Source organism: Rhinoraja longicauda, unplaced genomic scaffold (genome assembly GCF_053455715.1).
Source record: "Rhinoraja longicauda isolate Sanriku21f unplaced genomic scaffold, sRhiLon1.1 Scf000134, whole genome shotgun sequence".
Taxonomy (NCBI): domain Eukaryota; kingdom Metazoa; phylum Chordata; class Chondrichthyes; order Rajiformes; family Arhynchobatidae; genus Rhinoraja; species Rhinoraja longicauda.
Window position 1 is genome coordinate 63162 of NW_027601352.1, and position 22956 is coordinate 86117.

The 22956-nt window shown below is 48.7% G+C and overlaps 1 protein-coding gene across 1 annotated transcript; it reads left to right on the top strand.

Annotated features, from left to right (window-relative positions):
• Positions 1 to 1451: 1451 nt before the first annotated feature.
• On the top strand, positions 1452 to 22281 carry LOC144590100 (uncharacterized). Its single transcript, XM_078394963.1, is given in 10 exon segments — positions 1452 to 1553; positions 3997 to 4308; positions 7166 to 7274; positions 11059 to 11299; positions 12109 to 12110; positions 15850 to 16161; positions 16163 to 16287; positions 18088 to 18641; positions 18644 to 18910; positions 22229 to 22281. Coding segments are annotated over 10 exon segments (2022 nt in total). The 5' UTR covers positions 1452 to 1506.
• Positions 22282 to 22956: the final 675 nt, after the last annotated feature.

The following is a 22956-nucleotide window of genomic DNA, read 5'->3' on the forward strand; positions in this document are numbered from 1 at the left end:
TACTATGTTTACATATTGTGCTGTGCTGCTGCAAGTAAGAATTTCATTGTTCTAATTGGTTCATTAGAGAATAAAACACTCTTGACTCACGTCCCGAGTGTGCAGAACAAACTGGTGTACGGGTGATCGGTGGTCGGCATGGATTCGGTGGGCCGAAGGGCCTGTTTCCGCGCTGAATCTTTAAATAAACTAAAAACACTAAAACGAGAGTGTGTTTGAAAAAGGGTCTCGACCCGAAACGTCACCCAATTCCTTCTATCCAGAGATGCCGCCGGCCCCGCTGAGTTCCTCCAGGGTTTGGTGTCTATCTTGGGAGTGATTCGGCGTCGGATTTCAGCGGTCACGGCGGGGCGGCGACAGGACAGCAATGGCGGCGAGATCTCCCACAATGCAAAGGGAGCGAGAAAGTGCCCGGCGCCGACCAGTTGCCGCGGCAGTGCGCATGTGCAGGGCGGCCGGGAATATGCGGGCGGCGGCAGTGCGCATGTGCAGAGCGGCAGGGGACGTGCGGGCGGCGGCAGTGCGCATGTGCATGGCGGCTGGGGACGCGCGGGCGGCGGCAGTGCGCATGTGCAGGTCGGGCCGGGGACGTGCGGGCGGCGGCAGTGCGCATGTGGAGCGGCCGCAGAGTGGAGACCGGGCGGCCCGGACACGGATGTCGAGGGGTGGGGGCGGAGAGTGACCCAGAGAGAGAGCGGGGGGGGGCGGGGCCGCTCAGTGTTGACCGGTAGGTGACCCGGGGGCTCTGAGAGCGGTGCCCGTGTGCCGGCAGCGCATGCGCCAACCTCGGGCCGGCCCCGGAGCGGAGCGGAGCGGAGCCGCCACAAAGCGCCGGGGCCGCGGCTGCGCGTCAGATGCCGCCAAATACGCGGGAAACCCCATCCCTGGGCCCAGGGATCCGGGATCGTCCAAATCCTGCACCGCGACCACCGGGCTGGAGCTGCAGCTGCAGCCGGCCCCCCCGTCCCCCCCGTCCCCATTCATTAACCCCCACACGGGCAGTTTCATCCCAATCACAGGGATTTGCATCAACCTCATTCAGGGATTGATCCCAATCTACTATCCCGCGGATTTCCATCCCAATACTGAGCATTGCACGACGCCCCTTCCCCAAACCCAGGGAATTATCCCCCACACATACACGGGCATTTACATCCCAATCCCATGAATTTGTATCCTATCTAAATCAGGGATTGATCCCGACCCCCTATCCCGATGTTGAACATTGCAAGATGCCCCCTTCCCCAAACCCAGGGAATTATCCCACCAACCGCACATGGGTGGTTTTTATTACAATGCCACTTATTTCCATCCTATCTAAATCAGGGATTGCCCCTCCCCCCCCCCCCCCCCCCCCAGACCTCCCATCCCGGGGATTTCCCTCCGAATGCGGGCCCTAGCAGGATGCTCCCAGTGCAAACCTGGAGAATAAGTGAGTTCGGTATCGTAACTGCACATGCCCAGGTCATAGGTCGCTCGTGCTAAACTGGCTGCGCTGGTGCATGTATGCGCACCTGCGTTTCATCCGTAATTTCCAGATTTACTTCTTCGAGGTAAGAAAATACTGCTTTCAAAACTATTAACTAGGTGTATATATGGTTAATTTGTACAAAACTACGATGAACACATCCTTCGACAAACACATCAAACACATCACCAAGACAGCCTTCTTCCACCTCAAAAACATCACCCGTCTCCGTCCATCCCTCTCCTCCACACCTGCAGAAACCCTCATCCACGCCTTCATCACCTCCCGTCTGGACTACTGCAACAGCCTCCTCTATGGTTCACCCTCAAAAATCATCAATAAACTCCAATACATCCAGAACTCCGCTGCCCGTCTACTCACCCACTCATCGATCCGTGACCATATCACCCCCGTCCTTTACAAGCTCCACTGGCACCCCATCCCCCAGAGAATCCAGTACAAAATCCTTATGACCTACAAAGCCCTCCATAACCTGGCCCCATCCTACCTGACTGACCTCCTCCACAGACACACTCCAACCCGTACCCTCCGCTCTGCTGCTGCTAACCTCCTGTCCCCCCCCATCCGGACCAAACTCAGATCTTGGGGGGACAGGGCTTTCTCCATCGCTGCTCCCACACTCTGGAACTCGCTACCCCAAACCATCAGAGACTCCTCCTCACTCACCACATTCAAAACATCACTGAAGTCTCACCTGTTCAGCACTGCCTTCAATCACTGACCGTCACCTCACCTTCTTTTTCCTTTTCTGTTCGTTTACTTATTTATCTATTTATTTTCTTCTCTATGTTTTAGTAAACCCTGTAAAGCGTCTTTGAGTGTTTAGAAAAGTGCTATATAAATGTAATGCATTATTATTATTATTATTATTATGATTTTGTTGGTTTTATTGCTTTATGCTTCGGTGAGTGAGCGAGATAGTGACAATTTTCTTTTGCATTGTAAAAGAAGGGTCGAGACCCTTCTTCAGAAGTCTGGAAAATAAGCGAGTTAGGTATCTCGCTTCAGACTTCTGAAAAAGGGTCTTTACCCGAAACTTTACACATTCCTTCTCTCCTGAAGTGCTACTTGACCCGCTGAGTTACTCCAGCATTTTGTGTCTACCTTCGATTTAAACTAGCAACTGTAGTTTTTTTTCCTAGAGTTTGAAGGGCAGAAACAGTTTCCCTTTGCAAATTGACAGTTGTGGCTGTCACACACATTCTACATCCACTTATTCAGGTGATACGTGGTACTCCCACAGCCCAAAGTTGCACAATTGTGCATGGCTTTGCCCAGTAACATATAAAACAAAATATATAATAAAGTCAATCATATGTTAAGTCAAATAGAGTCCTGTAAGCATGCCCATTACATACCGGTCCAAGCAAACAAAAATTGGCATGGCTTTGCTCACTCACCGAAGCACAAAGCAATAAAACTAACAAAATCAACGTAGTTTTGTACAAATTAACCGTAAATACGCCTAGTTAATAGTTTTGAAAGCAGCATTTTGTTACCTCGAAGAAGCAAAACTGGAAAATACGGATGAAAAGCAGGTCTGTATACGCGCAGCAGCTCAGCCGGCAAGAATGTTTAGCGCGAGTGACCTATGACCTGGGCATGCGCAGTTGAGATACCGAACTCGCGTATTACCATCATACCTGCACAAGGGCGATTATTACCCCAATCCCAGGAATTTTCATCTGCTGAAATCAGGGATTTATTATGATCTTCCATCCCGCAGATATCCCTCCCAATGCTGAGCATTGCAGGATGCCCCTCCCCCCAACCCAGGGAATTATCCCACCTGCACACGGGCTATTATTATTGCAATGCCAGAAATATCCATCCTTTCTAAATTAGGGATTGTTCCCACTCTCAATGTGGAATATCGCAAGATGCACCTCCCCTAAACGCAGGGAATTATCCCCCACCCACACATGGGCAATTTTGATCTCATTCCCAGTAATGAGCATCCTATGTAAATCAGGGATTGATTTATCCCAATGCTATCCCAATCCCAATGCTGAGCATTGCAAGATGCCCCTACTCAAACCCAGAGAATTACCCCCCACCCACACACGGGCGATTATCCCAATCCCAGGAACTTGCAGCCTACCTGAATCAAGGATTGCCCCCAACCCCGATCCACAATCCCGTGATTTTCCTCCCAATGCTGAGAATTGCATTGCTGAGATCTTGTGTTTCTCCCACACTTCAAAGACGTGGAAGTTAATTAGCTTCTGTAAAATTGTAAATTGTCCTATCATGTAGTATAGTGCTAGTATACGGGGTGATCGCTGGTTGGCGCGGACTCAGTGGGCTGAAGGGCCTGTTTCTTCTCTGAAGTCTAAAGTAAACTGTAAAGACAGCATCCGAGCAAAGGATGGATCCTGGGTCTCTGGCGCTGTGAGGCGGTGACTCTACAGTTGGACCACCCTGCTGTTCTTGAACTCTATATATGAGCTGTTGTGATGCGTTCTACATTGGCTGACCTGCAGCTGCTGCCTGTGGTCTATTCTCAGTGCCCGCTCTCCAGGTGGGATCAGTCTGCCAACTCCATCTGACGCACGTGCAGCCATGTCCCAGGTGGTGGGTTTCCGAGTGGGCGCCGAGTTCTCGAGCTACAACGAGCTGCACCGGGAGTATCGGCGCTACCAGAGGGACAGCTCCGTGCAGATGTGGACCAGGCACTCACGGACCATCAAGGCGCAGCGGCGTCGGGCACCCAAGCGCCCGATGAACGACGCGCTGAACTTTGCCGAGATCGACTACGCGTGCATTCACGGCGGCAAGTTATTCAAGACCAAAGGATCCGGCAAACGGACAATCCAGAGGTGAGGAAATACTTGCAGGGGTGACACAGCGGCCCAGTTGGTAGAGCCACTGCCTCACAACGCCGGGGATCCCGGTTCCATCCTGACCACGGGTGCTCTCCGTGTGTGGAGTTTGCACGTCCTCTCTGTGACCAGCTGTGTTTCTTCTGTGGGCTTCAGTTTCCTCCCGTATCCAAAACGTGCGGGTTTCTTGGTTAATTGGCCCTCTGTAAATCATCCCGAGTGTGTTGGGAGTGGATGACAAAGTGGGAGAACATGGAACATGGTCGACACCTGCTCCTGTTTCCTACCTTCTTATTTAAAGATGTTTTTATCCTTTTAAATTTAATAATATGTTTAGCCGGGTAGTTAGTTTTGTTTGGAGTTACATCATGGAAACAGGCCTTTCGGCCCATCGAGTCCACACCGCCCACCAATCATCCATTCACACTAGTTCTATGTTATCCCACTTTCTCATCCACTCTCTACACACGAGGGGCAATTTACAAAAGCAAATTAACCCACAAACCTGCACGTCTTTAGAATGTGGAAGGAAACCACTTGGGAAAAACCCACGTGGTCACAGGGAAGACGTACATTCTCCATACAGACAGCACCCGTAGTCAGGATCGAACCTGAGTCTCCGGCGCTGTGAGGCAGCAGTTCCTCTGCTGCCCCTGTCTGTCTCTTTCTCTTTTTTTCTCTGTCTCTCTCTCCCCTCTCTTCATTTTTTTCTCTCTTTTGCACTCTTTGTTTTCATCTTTGATTGTGTGTGTGTGTGTCTCCACGCCTCTCTCTCTCTCTCTCTCTCTCTCTCTTTCTCTCTCTCTCTCTCTCTCTCTCTCTCTCTCTCTCTCTCTCTCTCTCTCTCCCTCTCTCCATCTCTCTCCCTTTCTACCTCTCCCTCTCCATCTCTCCACCTCTCTCCTCTCTACCTTTTTACCTCTCTCCTCTCTCCCCCACCACACATTTTCCCATTCCTACTCGCTGGGATTGTATAGAGTGGTTGAGTCATTCCACACAGAAATAGGCCCTTCGGTCCAACTTGCCCATGCTCATCGAGATGGCCCATGTACACCAGTCCCACCTGCCCTCAGAACCTTCCCTATCCATGTGCCTTTCCAAATGTCTTTTAAATGCTAGAGTACCTGCCTCAACTACCTCCTCCCGAAGCTAGTTCCATTTACCACCACACTGTGCAGAAAAGGTTACCCCTCGTGTTCTTTTTAAATCTTTCCCCTCTCATGTTAAACTGTCATCTGGATCTTGATTCCCCTATCCTGGATAAAAGATTTGTGCATTCACCCTATCTATTCCACTTGTCACATACAATTTGCTGTGTTAACACAAGGGACACGGTATTATCCATGTTATCCCACTTTGCCATCCACTGCCTGCACACTTGGAACAATTGACAATTTGATAGTTTGTGTTTTATGGTTCAGAGACTGGATTGATATCCCAGTGGGGGAGTGTGATATTATCCTATTAGATCACACAGGGTCTTCCGCCTTCAATGACCATCAAGCACCCAGCTTGTTATGTACTGTGTGTAGGACGGAACTACAGATGCTGGTTTACACTGGAGATAGACACAAAATGATGAAGTGACTCAGCGGGGAGGGCAGCATCTCTGGAGAAAAATAATAGGTGACGTTTCGGTTTGACACCCGTCTTAAGGCTGAGAGTCAGGGGGGAGGTAAACTAGAAGTTTCTCCCACTCTCGGCGTTCTATCAATTTCACTGTCGTCTTGCTTAGTTTCACTGTTTGTATCAACTTGTTATCACCTTCTCCACAGCCAACAATAGACCATTGTGGGCTCCACCTTTCCTTTATCATTGTTGTTGGCTTTGATTTGTTCTTTCATTCATTTGTTCTTTGTAACCCTTCATCCCCCTAGTTCCCTCTCCTCTGACTCTCAGTCTGATAAAGGGTCCCAACCAGAAGAATAAGGGGTAGGCCATTTAGAACAGAGATGAGGAAACACTTTTTCAGTCAGAGAGTTGTGAATCTGTGGAATTCTCTGCCTCAGAGGGCAGTGGAGGCTAATTCTCTGAATACATTCAAGAGAGAGCTAGATAGAGCTCTTAAGGATAGCGGAGTCAGGGGGTATGGGGAGAAAGCAGGAACGGGGTACTGATTGAGAATGATCAGCCATGATCACATTGAATGGCGGTGCTGGCTCGAGGGGCCGAATGGCCTCCTCCTGCACCTATTGTCACCTACTCCTTTTCTCCAGAGATGCTGCCTGACCCGCTGAGTTACTCCAGCATTTTGAGTCCATTTCCTTTGTTATGCACTATGTTATCTTACACCAATCCTGCATGAATCACATTTTGTTACAGCTGTTGCTTCAAGTCCCCCCAGTTTGTGAAAGAGTTTATTATCAGTCAAAGGGCAGTCATTCATCACACCATCTTGTCTTCCCACTCACACTGCTTCATGGCCAATGTCAATGGAATATTTCTGTTGGATTCTGTGATGATTGTAAAAGATCGCCATACATTGCTGGTCTGAATCATCCTACCATAACGAGAGAGCAGTCCTGAACTGCGATCTTCCTCATTAGTGACCCTCGGACTATCTTTGTTTGGACTTTACCTTGCACTAAATGTTATTATTATTATTATTATCTATACACTGTAAATGGCTCAATTGCCTTCCCACTGTCTGGTTAGCATGCAACAAAGCTTTTCACTGTACCTCGGAACACGTGACAATAAACTGAACTAAACAAAACTGAAGGGTCTCAGTCCAAAGCGTCACCTATTCCTTTTCTCCAGAGATGATGCACGACCCGCTGAGTTACTCCAGCATTTTGTAGCCTTATCGATTGACCCAGTTGGCTTACACACTGCCTCCCACTGTCTTTTTCAGAACCAACAAGATGAAGTGTCCCTGTGTCATTAAAGTCCGTCTTTCTGCGGATGGAAACAAGTTTGTGGTGAAAGAGATGAATGAATCGCATAACCACACAGTGCCGCAGGTAAAAGCAGAACACACACACCAGCCAGGTAGAGTAGTTGGATCTGCCACTGCTTCAGATTGTCGGGTCAGTGTGTGTGCGTGTGTGGGGGGGTGTGTGTGTGTGTTGTCCCACCTCTCCACGTTTTCAGAGAGCATTAGACTAGTCCTGTACACGCTCGGTTCCAGCCTTGGATCCTGGGCTGTTGAATATCTTAGTTCAGCAATACAGCACAGAAACAGGCCCTTCGGCCCACTGAGTCAGCGCCAACCGGCGATCCCCCACATTAACACTATCCTACACACACTTGGGACAATTTACACATGCACCAAGCCAATGAACCTCCATACCTCTACATTTTTAAAGTGTGGGAGGAAACTGAAGATCTTGGAGAAAACCCACGCAGGTCACGGGGAGAACGTAAAAACTCCATACAGACAGCACTCATAGTCGGGATCGAACCTGGGTCTCCAGCGCTGCAAGCGCTGTAAGGCAGCAACTCTACCGCTGCGCCACCGTGCCGTCCAGAATATGTCCACGTAATTATTTATAAAGAGTTTATCATAACTCTGTCTCTCTGCCCGTGGTTTTGCCCGTGAGAGAATGTTACCTGTGGCACCAACACATATCGTTGGGACTTAAAGCTGTAGCCTGCAATAAAATGGGATTTGTGCAGAATTGGCTCAAGATAACTTAGCAACAAAGATGGACTCAACAAGCTGGAGTAACTCAGCGGGTCAAGCATCATCTCTGGAGAAAAGGAATAGGTGACGTTTCGGATCCTTCCCGGCTGGTCTGAAGAAGGGTCTCGACCTGAAATGTCACCTTTTTCTTTTCTCCAGAAATGTTGTCTGAACCGCTGAGTTGCTCCAGCTTTTTGTGTCTAGAATTGGCGTAAACTAGAATCTGCTGTTTAGTTTAAACATACAGCGTGGAAACAGGCCCTTCAGCCCACCGAGTCCAGGCTGACCAGCAATCCCTGCACATTAACGCTATCCTACCCACATCAGGGACAACTTTCAATTTTACCAAGCCAATTAGCCTATAAACCTGTACATCTTTAGAGTGTGAGAGGAAACCGCAGCTCCCGAAGAAAACACATGGGGAGAACGTACAATCTCCGTACAGACAGCACCCGTAGTCAGGATCAAACCCGAGTCTCTAGCGCTGTAACACAGCAACTCTTCCGCTGCACCACCGTGCTGCCCCGACACATAGAATAGAACAAGATGGGTGCTTGATGGTCATTGCCGGCAATGTAGGTGGAAGAGCCGGTGTGATTCTATGGGATGATATCACACTCCCCCACTGGGATATCAATCCAGCCTCTGAACTCTGACAACTTTGCCATTGTTTAACAGAGTCACACTCGATATCACTAGTCATTTCCCTCACAGTAACAAGTTTTATTTACGTAGTTCTAACGCACTAAAAATATCTCCAGCTTTCAGGGACATTATCAAAGTAATTGATGTGAACTGCCTTAGCAGGGATTCTGGAGATGACCTATAACTTAGGTGGAGTTGGTGGATTTCAAGGAATGTCTTATAATGGGGTTTAAGGAGGCAAGAGTGTCTGAGGGTGATCTGAGAGAAGTATATCTGTTCATGAGAGGCATAGAATGGAGACTCTCAGACTATCTTTAATTGGACTTTACTGGACTTTATCTGATGCTAAACATTATTCCCTTTATCCTGTGTCTGTGGACTGTGGACGGCTTAGACACAAAAATCCGGAGGAACTCAGCAGGTCAGACAGCATCTCTGGAGAAAAGGAATACATGACGTTTCGGGGCAAGACCCCTCTTCAGACCAGAAAAGGAATAGGTGAAATTTCGGGTCGAGACCCATCTTCAGATTGATGCTTCCTGACCCGCTGAGTTACAGCAGCTTTTTGTATCTATCTTCGGTTTAAACCAGCATCTGCAGTTCCTTCCAACACATTTCGACTGTGGACGGCTTGATTGTAATCATGGATAGTCGTTCTATGGACTGGTAGCATGCAACAAAAAAGCTTTTTGGTACACGTGACAAGAAACTAGACTAAACTAGATGGGGAATATGGTCCGATTGTTTTTACCCCATGGTAGTTGTGGAGGTGCAGAGACACAGAGGGAGAAAGTTCCAAATAGCTGCTGAAGGCAAAGTCAATTGGACAGGGATAAAAGTTCAGGAATGGGCTGGGGCCAGAGTTAGAGAGATTTTGTATTATATATATATATATCTGACCGAGGCGTAAATGTAGATGGGTTGGTGAGTAAGTTTGTTAATGACACCAAAATTAGGAGTTGCAGACAACGAGAAATGCTGTCAGTAGATATCAGAACGTAGACCAGCTGCAGAAAGGGGTGGAGAAATGGCAGATGGAGTTTAACCTGAGCAAGTGTGAGGTGATGCACTTTGACAGGTTAAATGCAAGGAGAGAGGATACAGTTAATGGCATGACCATTAACAGCATTGATGTGCAGAGGGATCTTGGAGTTCAAGTTCATAGCTCACTGAAGGAGGCAGCACAAGTAGATGGGGTGGTGAAGAAGGCCTCATAAGTGACAGGAGCAGAATTAGGCCATTCAGCCCATCGTCTATTCCGCCATTCAATCACGGCTGATCTATCTCTCCCTCCTAACCCCATTCATCTGCCTTCTCCCCATAACCCCTGACACCAGCAATAATTAAGAATCCATCTATCTCTGCCATAAATATATCCACTGACTTGGTCTCCACAGCCTTCTGTGGCAAAGAATTCCACCAATTCACCACCCTCTGACTCAAGAAATTCCTCCTCTCCTTCCTAAAGGAATGTCCTTTAATTCTGAAGCTATGGCCTCTTGTCCGACACTCTTCCACTGGAGGAAGCATCCTCTCCACATTTATCCAAACGTTTCACTATTCGGTACGTTTCAATGAGGTCCCCTCTCATTCTTCTAAACTCTATCGAGTACAGGCCCAGTGCTGACAAACGATCATCATATGTTAACCAGTATGGGTGAAACGTGTGGTATGCTTGTCTTCTGTGCTAGGGGCATTAAATATAAGAGTCAGCAAGTCATGATGCAGCTCTATAGGGCTTTAGTTAGACTGCATTTGGAGTATTATTTGCAGTTCTAGTCGCTCCATTACAGGAAAGGTGTGGAGGCTTTGGAGAGGGTGCAGAGGAGGTTGACCAGAATGCTGCCTGGATTAGAGGGTTTCAGCTACAGGGGGAGGTTGAATAAACTTGGGTTATTTTTTCTGGAGCGTCAGAGGTTGAGGGAAGACTCGACGGAAGTATATAAAGTTAAGGTCGGCAGTCAGAGGCTTGTGCCCAGGGTGGAAATGTCCAACACGAGACGACAGAGTGATATGGTGAGAGGGGGGAGGTTTAATGTGCGAGGCAAGATTTTTACACAGAGAGGGGTGGGGGCTGGGAATGCACTGCTAGAGATGGTGGTGGATGCAGATACGATAGGGGTGTTTAAGAGGCTTTGGGAAAGGCACATGGAAGTTCAGGGAATTGAGCGATATGTATCATGTACAGGGAGATGAGATCAGTTCAACTTGGCATCATGTTTGGCACAGATAATGTAGGCTGGAGGGCCCATTCCTGTGCTGTTCTGTGTTCTAATATGGGATCTGAGCTTAGTTTACAGATACAGCATGGAAACATAGGCCTACCTAGTCCATGCTGATCATCGACCACCTACGTGCACTGGTTCTATGTTGTCCTACTTTCTCATCCACTCCCGACACGCTCGGGGCAATTTACAGAGGACAATTGACCTCCAAACCGGATGAACTGACCCTAGGATCTTGCTTGTACCCCACAGGAAGAGGAGGAGAGGCTCCGGCACCAAAGGCGCTTTGTTACAGCGCTGCGCGTGGACCCCACTTCCATCGTCTCGCTGCGGAGTAATGGAGCTGGTGTCCAGGTGCAGCTGGGGGAGGTTGCCGGCAAGGTGCTCACTGATGAGGATGCCCATAGCCCCGCACGCAAGGAGAAATGGGACGAGTTCAAGACCAACAAAACCGACTTGGAGATGATGGTGCCCACACTGGCAGCCGTCAAGGGTAAGGTCATAAGGAATAGGAGTAGAATTAGGCCATTCGGCCCATCAGGTCTACTCCGTCATTCAATCATGGCTGATCTATCTCTCTCCCCTAACCCCATTTTCCTGCCTTCTCCCCATAACCTCTGACACCCGTACTGATCAAGAATCAAGGTAGGTGAAGGTGTCCTCGCTTGTCCCAGGCCTAACCGGCTGCTCCAGGTTTGCACCACTCCCTCTCTTGTCCTGGGGTATCCTGCATCCTTCCTTCATTCCGGAATAATGCGGATCACCCCTTTATTGGGTTAATGATGACCATTTGATGGCTCTGGGCCTGTACTCGCTGGAGTTTAGAAGGATGAGGGGGGACCTCACTGAAACTTACCGAATAGTGAAAGGACCGGATAAAGTGGATGTGGCGAGGATGTTTCCACTAGTGGGAGAGTCATGGACCAGAGGGCACAGCCTCACAATAAAAGGACGTTCCTTTAGAAAGGAGATGAGAAGGAATTTCTTTAGTCAGAGGGTGATGGATCTGTGGAAATCATTGCCACAGATGGCTGTGGAGGCCAAGTCTGTGGCTATTTATAAAGCAGAGATTGACAGGTTCTTGATTAGTAAGGGTGGCAAAGGGTATGGGGAGGGCAGGAGAATGGGGTTGAGAGGGAAAGATAGATCAGCCATGATTCCTAGACTCTCCCACGAATGGAAAGATCCTTTCCACATCCACTCTACCCTGGCATTTCACTATCTTGTAAGTTTCAACGAAGCCCCTCCTCATCGTTCTAAACTCCAGCGAGTACAGGCCCAGTGCCGTCAAACACTGATCAGATGTTAACCCTGACATTCCTGGTATCATTCTGGTAAACCTCCTCTGGACCCTCTCCACCGCCAGCACATCCTTCCTTAGACATGGGGCCAAAACTGCTCCCAATACTCCAAATAAATGGATGAGGATTGGGTGTGGATCCTCCTTCCCCCATCTCATGATAGTGCACTGTCTTGTCACTAGATCACTCCCTCCTCTCCCCTGGGATAGTCAATGACTTTTAGACTTCAGAGACACAGCGCGGAAACTGGCCGTTTGGCCCACCGAGTTGGTGCTGACCAGCGATGATCCTGTACGCTAACTTACACACACAAGGGGCCATTTCTTTTTACAACTTACTGAAACCAAGTAACCTCCAATCCTGGAAGTTTTTGGAGTGTGGGAGGAAACCGGAGAAAACCCATAAAAGTAAAAACTCCGTACAGACCGCACCCACAGTCAAGATGGAACCCGGGTCTGTAGCGTTGTAAAGCAGCAACTCTACAGCTGTGTCCCCAATACTTTCTCATGGGATTGCTCTTGGATTGTGCCACGCTCTCTTCAGATGACTCTTCCCTCCTGTAACCCCACCCACCCCACCCAGGCTGCATCTGCAGTTCCTTCCTCCACCTGTCACTTGCAAGGCTTTATCCTGCCCCCATCTCTCTTCCAGCTTTCTTCTTCCCCCCCCCCCACCCCCCCCCCCCGACTTGCCACAATTAGTTGAAGAAGGGTCCCGACCTGAAATATCACGTATCCATGTTTTCCAGACATGTGTAGGAAAGAACTGCAGATGCTTGTTTACACTGGAGATGGACACAAAATGCTGCAGTAACTCAGCGGGTCAGGCAGCATCTCTCGAGAAAAAGAATAGGAGACATTTCAGGTCAAGCCTCTTACTCAGACTGAGAGTCAGGGGCGAGGGGAAACTCCAGAGATATTGCCTGACCTGCTGAGTTATTCTCGCACTTTGTCTTTTGTCATGAACCAGCATCTGCAGATCCTTGTTTCTCCAGAGTTTGATAGAGCTGCATCTTGACTATCTGACTCTTGTACTCAGTACACCGACCGATGAAGGCAAACGTACCTCACCACTGCCACTGTGCATTACCAGTGCTTTGTTCAGAATCCATTTCAGTATCAGACTCAATTTATCGTCCTAGTTTGTACACAAACAAGGAATTTGACGGTGCATTGCTCACACCTGGTAAAAACACGAGACAGCAGACAATTTAAAAAAACATTCTAATTAAACAATGCAAAAATAAAGTGCAAGAGTAATAAGTGGCAGCTTTGCTAAATATTGCACGCGTAAATATCTAAAGTGCACTTGGAGAGTTCATGAGTGTTTGGCTTACAGACCAGAATGTAGTGGTGTAGAGTGGTTGTTAACTAGACCTACCACTCGTGGGAAGAGGCTGTTTTTGTGTCTGGATGTGCCCAGAGGGGAGGGCTTCATGAGAGAGTTAGATATACAGTGCATTCAGAAAGTATTCACACCCCTTCACTTTTTCCACATTTTGTTACATTACAGCCTTATTTTAAAATGGATTCATTTTTTTTTTACTCATCAATCTACACACAATACCCCATAATAAAAAAGTGAAAACAAGTGTTTAGAAATTTTTGCAAAGTAATTAAAAAGAAATAACTGATATCATATTTACAAATGTATTCAGACCCTTTACTCCGTACTTTGTTGAGGCACATTTGGCAGTGATTGCAGCCTCAAGTCTTCTTGGGTGTGACGCTGCAAGCTTCGCACACCTGTATGTGGGTAATTTCTCCCATTCTTCTCTCAAGCTCTGTCAGGTTGGATGCGGAGCATCGATGCACAGCTATTTTCAGGTCCCTCCAGAGATGTCCGGGTTCAAGTCCGGGTTCTGGCTGGGCCACTCAAGGACATTCACAGACTTGTCATGAAGCCACTCCTGCGTTGTCTTGGCTGTGTGCTTGGGGTCATTGTCCTGTTGGAAGGTGAACCTCCTCCCCAGTCCGAGGTCAAGAATGCTCTGGAGCAGGTTTTCATCAAGGATCTCTCTTTACTTTGCTCTGTTCATTTTTCCCTCGATCCTGACTAGTGTCCCAGTTCCTGTCGCAGAAAAACCCCCACAGCATGATGCTGCCACCACCATGCCTCACCGTAGGTATGGTATTAGCCAGGTGATGAGCAGTGCCTGGTTTCCCCCAAACATGACATTTGGCATTCAGGCCAAAGAGTTCAATCTTGGTTTCATCAGACAAGATAATCTTATTTCTCTTGGTCACAGAATCCTTTAGGTGCCTTTTGGCAAACTCCAAGCAGGCCATCATGTGCCTTTTACTGAGGAATGGCTTCCGTCTGGCCACTCAACCATAAAGGCCTGACTGGTGGAGTGCTGCAGGAAAGTTGGCCTTCTGGAAGGTTCTCCCATCTTCACAGAGGAACTCTGGAGCTATGTCAGAGTGATCATCGGGTTCTTGGTCACCTCCCTGACCAAGGCCCTTCTCCCCTGATTGCTCAGTTTGGCCGAGTGGCCAGCTCTATGAAGAGTCCTGGTGGTTCCAAAGTTTTTTCCATTTAAGAATGATGGAGGCCACTGTGCTCTTCGGGACCTGCAATGCTGCAGAAAGTGTTTTCTACCCTTCCCCAGATCTGTGTCTCGACACAATCCTGTCTTGGAGATCTACGGACAATTCCTTCTTCTTCGTGTCTTGGTTTTTGCTCTGACATGCACTGTCAACTGTGGGACCTTATATAGACAGATGTGTACCTTTCCAAATCATGTACAATCAATTTAATTTACCACTGGTGGACTTCAATCAAGATGTAGAAACATCTCAAGGATAATCAATGGAAACAAAATGAACCTCAACTCAATTTTGAGCGTCATAGCAAAGGTTTGAATACTTATGTAAATGTGATATTTCAGCTATTTCTTTTAAATTACTTTGCAAAAGTTTCTAAACACCTGTTTTCGCTTCTTCATTCTGGGGTATTGCGTGTAGATTGACGATTTAAAAAAAAAGAATTTAATCCATTTTAAAATAAGGCGGTAATGTAACAAAATGTGGAAAAGGTGAAGGGGTCTGAATACTTTCTGAATGCACTGTAGGTCTTAGGGCTGATGGAATCAAGGGATATGGGGAGAAAGCCAGAACAGGGTACTGATTCTGGATGATCAGCCATGATCATATTGAATGGCGGTACTGGCTCGAAGGGCCGAATGGCCTACTCCTGCACCTATTTTCTGTGTTTCTACTTCAAAGAGTTTGTGGCCAGGGTGAGAGTGGGTCAGTCCCTTGTTCTGCCTGTTCTTGTCATATGAGGAAAGACTGGGGATGTATTCACTGGAGTTTAGAAGGATGAGAGGGGATCTTAAAGAGACGTATAAGATTATAAAAGGACTGAACAAGCTAGATGCAGGAAAAATGTTCCCAATGTTGGGGGAGTCCAGAACCAGGGGACACAGTCTAAGAATAAAGGGGAGGCCATTTAAAACTGAGGTGAGAAGACACTTTTTCACCCAGAGAGTTGTGAATTTGTGGGATTCTCTGCCACATAAGGCAGTGGAGGACAATTCACTGGATGAATTTAAAAGAGAGTTAGATAGAGCTCTAGGCGCTAGTGGTATCAAGGGATATGGGGAGAAGGCAGGCACCGGTTACTGATTGTGGATGATCAGCCATGATCACAGTGAATGGCGGTGCTGGTTTGAAGGGCCAAATGGCCTCCTGCACCTATTTTCTGTGTTTCTATAACTCTTGTCTGCGTTTGTTTGCAGGGCACGGTGGTGGTGGTGGTGAACAAGGCCAACGTGTTGCAGGCCATCTACTACCAGGACGGCCGCATGAAGCAGACCTTCGAGAGGTTCCCCGAGGTGCTGCTGGTGGGCGCCACCTACAGCTGGGCGGGCCTGTGGCTGCCCACCTACCTGCTGCTGGCCATCGACGGCAACGGGGAGAGCGAGCTGGCGTGCCTGTGGTTCCTGCAGAGCGAGGAGCGCGAGACCGTCCGGCAGCTTCTGCGCATCTTCAGGCAGAAGAACCCGGCGGCGGAGGGAACGCGGGCGGTGGTGGTCGGCGGCAAGGCGTGCTGGTGACGGGGAGCTGGTGACCGACGTGCTGCCCCACTGCAAGCCGCTGGCCTGCCTCGCCCACACCCTGAGCGTCTTCCAGGACCACGTGACCGCCGAGAAGCTGCACGTGACCGCCGGGCAACAGTAAGCATTGGCACCGCCATTCCCTCGTGGGGCTGGAGCGGAGCGGGCGGGTGGGGGGCCCAAATATTCCTCCTCCTGTCAGATTGTGTTGGTTTGTTAAAGTTGTGACTCTCATCCCTCTGCACAATCCAGTCTACCCATGTCCCATCTCCTCCACTCTGCCCTCTCTCTCTTTTTTCTTTCCTTCTATCTTACCCGCTCCTCCTTCCCTTCTTTCTTTCTCCCCCTCCATCCTCCATCTCCCTCTTCTCCTCCGCCCCTTCTCTCCTTCTCCTCCGCCCCTTCTCTCCTTTCCCCTACTCCTGTTTCTTCCTCCTCCTCCTCACCCACTCCACCCCTCCTTCACCCACTCCTCCCCTCCTTCACCCACTCCTCTCCTCCTTCACCCTTCCTCTCCTCCTTCCCCGTCCTCCCCTCTTCCCCCTACTCTCCTCCTCCCGCCTCCTCTCCTTCCCTCTACTCTCCTCCTTTCCCCTCTCCTCCACCATCGGGCAACAATAAGCTCTGGCATTGTGATTCCATCCTGGGACCGGAGTGGGCGGGGGAGGGGGAGGTTGGTTTATCCCAAATATTCCTCCTCCTGTCACGGCGTGGGTCAGATAAGGGTGCGACTCATTCCTCAACATGGTCTGCACAATCCAGTCTACCCCTGCCCCACTCTCCCTCCTTTCCACCCTCCTCTCCCCCTTTGCCTGCTCCTTCCCCTTTTGCCCCCTCCTCTCCCCTTTCTGTAGATGGGGCATCTTGGTCAGCATTAGATGGGGCATCTTGGTCAGCATTAGATGGGGCATCTTGGTCAGCATTAGATGGGGCATCTTGGTCAGCATTAGATGGGGCATCTTGGTCAGCATTAGATGGGGCATCTTGGTCAGCATTAGATGGGGCATCTGGTCAGCATTAAATGGGGCATCTTGGTCAGCATTAGATGGGGCATCTGGTCAGCATTAGATGGGGCATCTTGGTCAGCATTAGAATGGGCATGTTGGTCAGCAAGGACGAGTTGGGCCGAGAGGCCTATTTCCGTGCTGTTTGACTCCACTGTTCAGTAGTCATTGAGGAGGTCACTTTATTTTTCGTAGGGAAAGAAACGGTGGTGTTTTTCTTGTAGCCGCTGGGAACTGTTGAGGTGAGAGTTTGGTTTAGTTTCGGAAATACAGATTGGAAACGGGCCCTTTGCCCCACTGAGTCCACGCTGACCATTAATCACCCGTTCACACCAAAGATACTAGAGGAACAAGATAGACCACTCGACGTTAAAAAGCGTAGAAGGACATGGCGCCATTTTAGTGGGCAGAAAATTGCAGAAACATTTAAAAAGAAAAAATAACAAAAATGTATGAATTGATAGATGAGTTATTTTCTGCATTTTAATGGTATCATCACACATACTGTTCCCCCAAAACACTGATTACACTGCGAGAGGCAGAACGAACGGCGGGGTTTGCTTACTAAAATGGCGGATGTTCCGCTCCTTTACACACTACACTTCAGTATAGGCGAATTCAACGGAGTGGTCCATCTTGTTCCTCTAGTATCTTTGGTTCACACTAGTTCTGGGCGACACACGGGACAATTTACAGAGGCCAATTAACGTACAAACCTGCACGTCTTTGGAACTTGGGGGGAACCCGGAGGAAACCCACATGGTCACAGGGAGAGCGTACAAACTCCACACAGACAATGCCTGTGGACAGGATGGATCCTGGGACTGGCACTGTAAGGCAGCAACTCTACCGCTACGCCACCGTGCTGCACCGGGAGGTTCCTCACCTTGTCTCCTCTTCCCTTTCTTCCCGCCAGGAGCCAGCTGCTGCAGATCCTGCACAGTATGTGTTACGCCACGTCGACTGAGGACTACGACCTGCTGTACCGCCAGCTGCTGGACTCCAACGTGGAGAGCGCCGTCGACTACTTCCACAAGACGTGGCACGGGTCCCGCCGCCAGTGGGTGGAGGGCTTCAAGCACGAGAACGAGAGCTACCTCACCAGCACCCTCCAGTGGGTGCAGGTGATGAGCCAGAGGTTGGCGGCGGTCGTCGAGGACTTCGCCGACGTGACCTCCTTCACCCGGGACCTCCTGAAGGCCGTGGACACGGTGCGGGCCGAGTGCGACCAGCGGGTGTTGCAGAGTGAGCCCCCCGCAGGGCCAGAGGACAACTCCGCGGAGTCTTCCTACCGGGCGCTGCTCACCGACTTCGCCTTCCGCCGGGTGCGGACGGAGCTGCAGGAAGCGGAGTCGGTCTCCTTTCTCAGCGTGGAGGCCGAGAGGGCCTGGCCCGTGTGCCGGCGCCGGGCCCTGGTGACGGACCAGGCCAGCTGCCAGTGTGCTTTCTGCACCTCCATGAGGCTCGGCTGCTGGGCTCCGACCTCTTTGAGCCCTCACTCTGCGCTGCTCGCTGGACGCAGGAGCACTTCCTCGGCGGTCAGCTCCCGCCCGCGTCGCCGAGGGAGCGGGCCAAGGTGCAGCAGGAGCGATACCGCCAGGCCCTCAAGGTAGCTCGCAAACTCTCCTCCCTCGCCGCCCGGTGTCCGGCCGAAGACTTTGGCAGGTGCCTGGCGGTCATGACGGCCGTCACCGACATCTGGGCCAGAGGTGGCCAGGTGCAAGTCACCGAAACCAATGGTTTGTAGCGACGCAGTCTCAGAGAGAGTGAAGCAACGACACACAAAACATGGAGCAGCACAGCACAAGGACAGGCCCTTCAGCACACAATGAACATGATGCCAAGACCATCGCTTATCTACCTGCATATCATCCATACCTCACCATTCCTTGCATATCCATGTGCCTATCTACTGCCTCGTAAACTCCATTATCACATCTACCTCTACCGCAACATATGGTTCATAAGATCATGTGACAGGAGTAGGATTAGGCAATTTGTCCCATCAAGTCTACTCCGCCATTCAATCATGGCTGATTCATCTCTCCCTCACCCCATTCTCCTGCCTTCTCCCCATAACAGAGAAACAGAGAAAATTAGTGCAAGAGCAGACCATTTGGCCCTTTGAGCCTGTACGCACCGCCATTCAATGTGATCATGGTTGATCATCCACAATCTCCCCCGTTCCTGCCTTCTCCCCATATCCCTTGATTCCGCTAGCCCTAAGAGCCCTATCTGACTCTCTTTTGAATGCATCCAGTGAATCGGCCTCTACTGCCTTCTGATGCAGAGAATTCCACAAATTCACAATTCTGGGTGAAGAATTTTTTCCCTCATCTCAGTTCTAAATGGCCTAGCTCTCATTCTAAAATTGTGGCCCCTGTTTCTGGACTCCCCCAACATCGGGAGCATCTAGCTTGTCCAATGTCTTGGCTGCCTGCCACTGTATGTTTCTTTTTTTTTTTCCTAATCAGATGTGCAACACTTTGGTCAACGTGGGTTGTTTTTAAATGTGCTATACAAATAAAATTGACTTGACTTAATAATCTTATATGTTTCTATAAGATCTGCTCTGATCCTAAATTCCTGTGAATACAAGCCCATTTGTTCCATTCTTGCATCATATGACAGTCCCGCCATCCTGGGAATTAACCTCGTGAACCTACGCTGCTCTCCCTCAATAGCAAGAATGTCCTTCCTCAAATTTGGAGACCAAAACTGCACACAATATCCAGGTATGGCCTCACCAGGGCCCTGTACAACTGCAGAAGGACCTCTTTGCTCCTCTACTCAAATCCTCTTGCTGTACCTGCATGCTTGCTTTCAGTGACTGATGTACAAGGACACACACATCTCGTTTCACTTCCCCTTTTCCTAATCTGGTACCATTCAGATTATAATCTGCCTTGTCCTTGCCACCAAAGCGGATAACCTCACATTTATCTACATTATACTGCATCTGCCATACATTGCTCACTCACCCAACCTACCCAAGTCACCCTGCATCCTCATAGCCTCTTCACAGTTTACTCTGCCACCCTGCTTTGTGTCATCTGTAAATTTGCTTATGTTACTTTTAATTCCTTCATCTAAATCATGAAAATATATTGTAAATAGCTACGGTCACAGGACCAAGCCTTGCGACACCCCACTAGTGGCTGCCTGCCATTCTGAAAAGGACCCGTTAATTCCTACCCTTTGTTTCCTGTCTACCTACCAATTTTCGATCCATGTCAATATCCTACCCCCAATGCCATGTGCTCTAATTTTTCCCACTAATTTCCTGTGTGGGACCTTATTAAAGGCTTTCTGAACGTCCAGATACACTATATTTCCTTTATCCATTTTACTTGTTACATCCTCAAAAAATTCCAGAAGATTAGTCAAACAAGATTTCCCCTTCGTAAATCCATGCTGACTTGGACCGATCCTTTTACTGCTCTCCAAATGCACCGTTATTACATCTTTAATAATTGACTCCAGCAACTTCCCCACCACCGATGTCAGGCTAACTGGTCTATAATTCCCTGTTTTCTCTCTCCCTCCTTTATTAAAAAGTGGGATAACATCAGCTACCTTCCAATCCGCAGGAACTGATCCAGAATCAATAGAACATTGTAAAATGATCACCAATGCGTCCACGATTTCTAGAGCCACCTCCTTGACTACCCTGAGATGCAGACCAGGCCCTGGGGATTTATCAGCCTTCAGTCCCATCGGTCTTCCCAACGTGATATTTTGACTGATGTGAATTTCCTTCAGTTCCTCCATCACCCTAGATCCTCTGTACCCTAGTACTTCTGGGAGATTATTTGTGTCGTTCTTAGTGAATAAAGAACCAAAGTGCCTTTTCAACTCGTCTGCCATTTCCTTGTTCCCCATAATAAATTCACCTGTTTCTGTCTTCAAGGGACCCACATTTGTCTTCACTAATCTTTTCCTCTTCACATACCTAAAGAAGCTTTTATTATCCTTTATATTCTTGGCTAGCTTTCCTTCGTACTTCATCTATTCTCCCAGTATTGCCTTTTTAGTTACCTTCTGTTGTTCTTTAAAAGTTACCCAATCCTCTGGCTTCCCACTCATCTTTGCTATGTTATGTCTTCTCTTTTATTTTTATACTGTCCTTGACTTCCCTTGTCAGACCCAGTTGCTTCTTACTCCCCTTAGAATCTTCCTCTTTGGAATGAAATGATCCCGCATCTTCTGGATTATTCGCAGAAATTCCTGCCATTGCTGTTCCACCATCATCCCTGCTAGGGACCCTTTCCAGTCAACTTTGGCCAGCTCCTCCCTCATGCCTCCATAGTCCCCTTTGTTCAACTGCAATACTGACACTTCTGATTTTACCTTCTCTCTCAAATAGCAGATTAAAACATATTATGGTCACTACCTCCTAATGTTTCCTTTACCTTGAGTTTCCTTATGAAATCCGGTACATTACCCAACACTAAATCCAGAATTGCCTTCTCCCTGGTGGGCTCCAGTACAAGCTGCTCTAAGAATCCATCTCGGAGGCACACTACAAACTCCCTTTCTTAGGGTCCAGTACCAACCTGACTTTCACAGTCTACCTGCATATTGAAATCTCCCGTAACCTCTGACACCCGCACTAATCAAGAATCTATCTATCTCTGCCTTAAATATATTCACTGCTTTGCCTCCACAGCCTTCTGTGGCCAAGAATTCCACAGATTCACCACCCTTGCATAGTCCAGGCACTCAGTACGTTCCGTGTAAAGTGACAACGAGAAAAACAACTTGCCTCGCACATCTCCTTGAAACTTTGCCCCTCTCACCATTTTATCTATCAGAAGATTACCTTTCCACTGATAGACAGGCCCTCTGATGCTTATTGACCAAAATGCTGGAGCAACTCAGTGGGACTTATCATGATTTATTACTGAATGTTCTCCCAAATATTGTTTTACTGTTTTGCACCATGTGTACTCTGGACACATTACTGTGTGCGTCCCCCAATAATTTATTACTTTCTGTTTCCCTCTCGGCTGTGCCCCCTCCAACATCACTCACTAGTTGTGTTCCTTTGTTTTCAGTGACTGGTGCAACAGAGCAAGAATCGTCGTCTCCAGGCACCGAGGCAAGTTGAAGATGTGCGTAAGAACTGATTTCAGATCTGACTGACCGACAGACAGTGAGAGCCGCTTACAGTCACAGTGATTCACCGCGATCCCAGGAGTCAGGATCTGAAGTTGCTTTCTCTTCATACCCCCGTGTGTGTTACGCTTGTGTGTGTTTGAGTGTGTGCACAGATGTACCCAATGAACACTGCCGTACATCGATCACCGTTGATAGTGAACTGTCGCTCGGCCCTGTGTGTGTTACATGTGTGTGTGTGTACGGGTGCATCCATCATACGTGTGTGAGTGTCCGTGTGTGTATACGGTCAGCCTTGTCTGCATTTTGCATGTGTGTGTACATGTATGTACGTGTGTGTCTATGTTACGTGTGTATACAGATGTATCCAATGAACACTGCCATACAACGCTCACCTTTGATAGTGAACTGTCGGTCGGCCCTGTGTGCGTTATGCATTTGTGTGTACATGTATGTACATGTGTGAGTGAACGTGTGTGTGCACGTGTGTGTGTCGGCCCTGTGTGCGTTACACGTGTGTGTGTGTATGTATAGATGCATGCAATGAAGATTGCCATACACCGAACTGTCGGTAGGCCTCTGATTGAGCTTTGAAGCTGAATTAGTTTGCGGACGGTCGCGGTCGATGAATCTCAACATTTTTCCCTGTGATTCAGTGATTTTAATG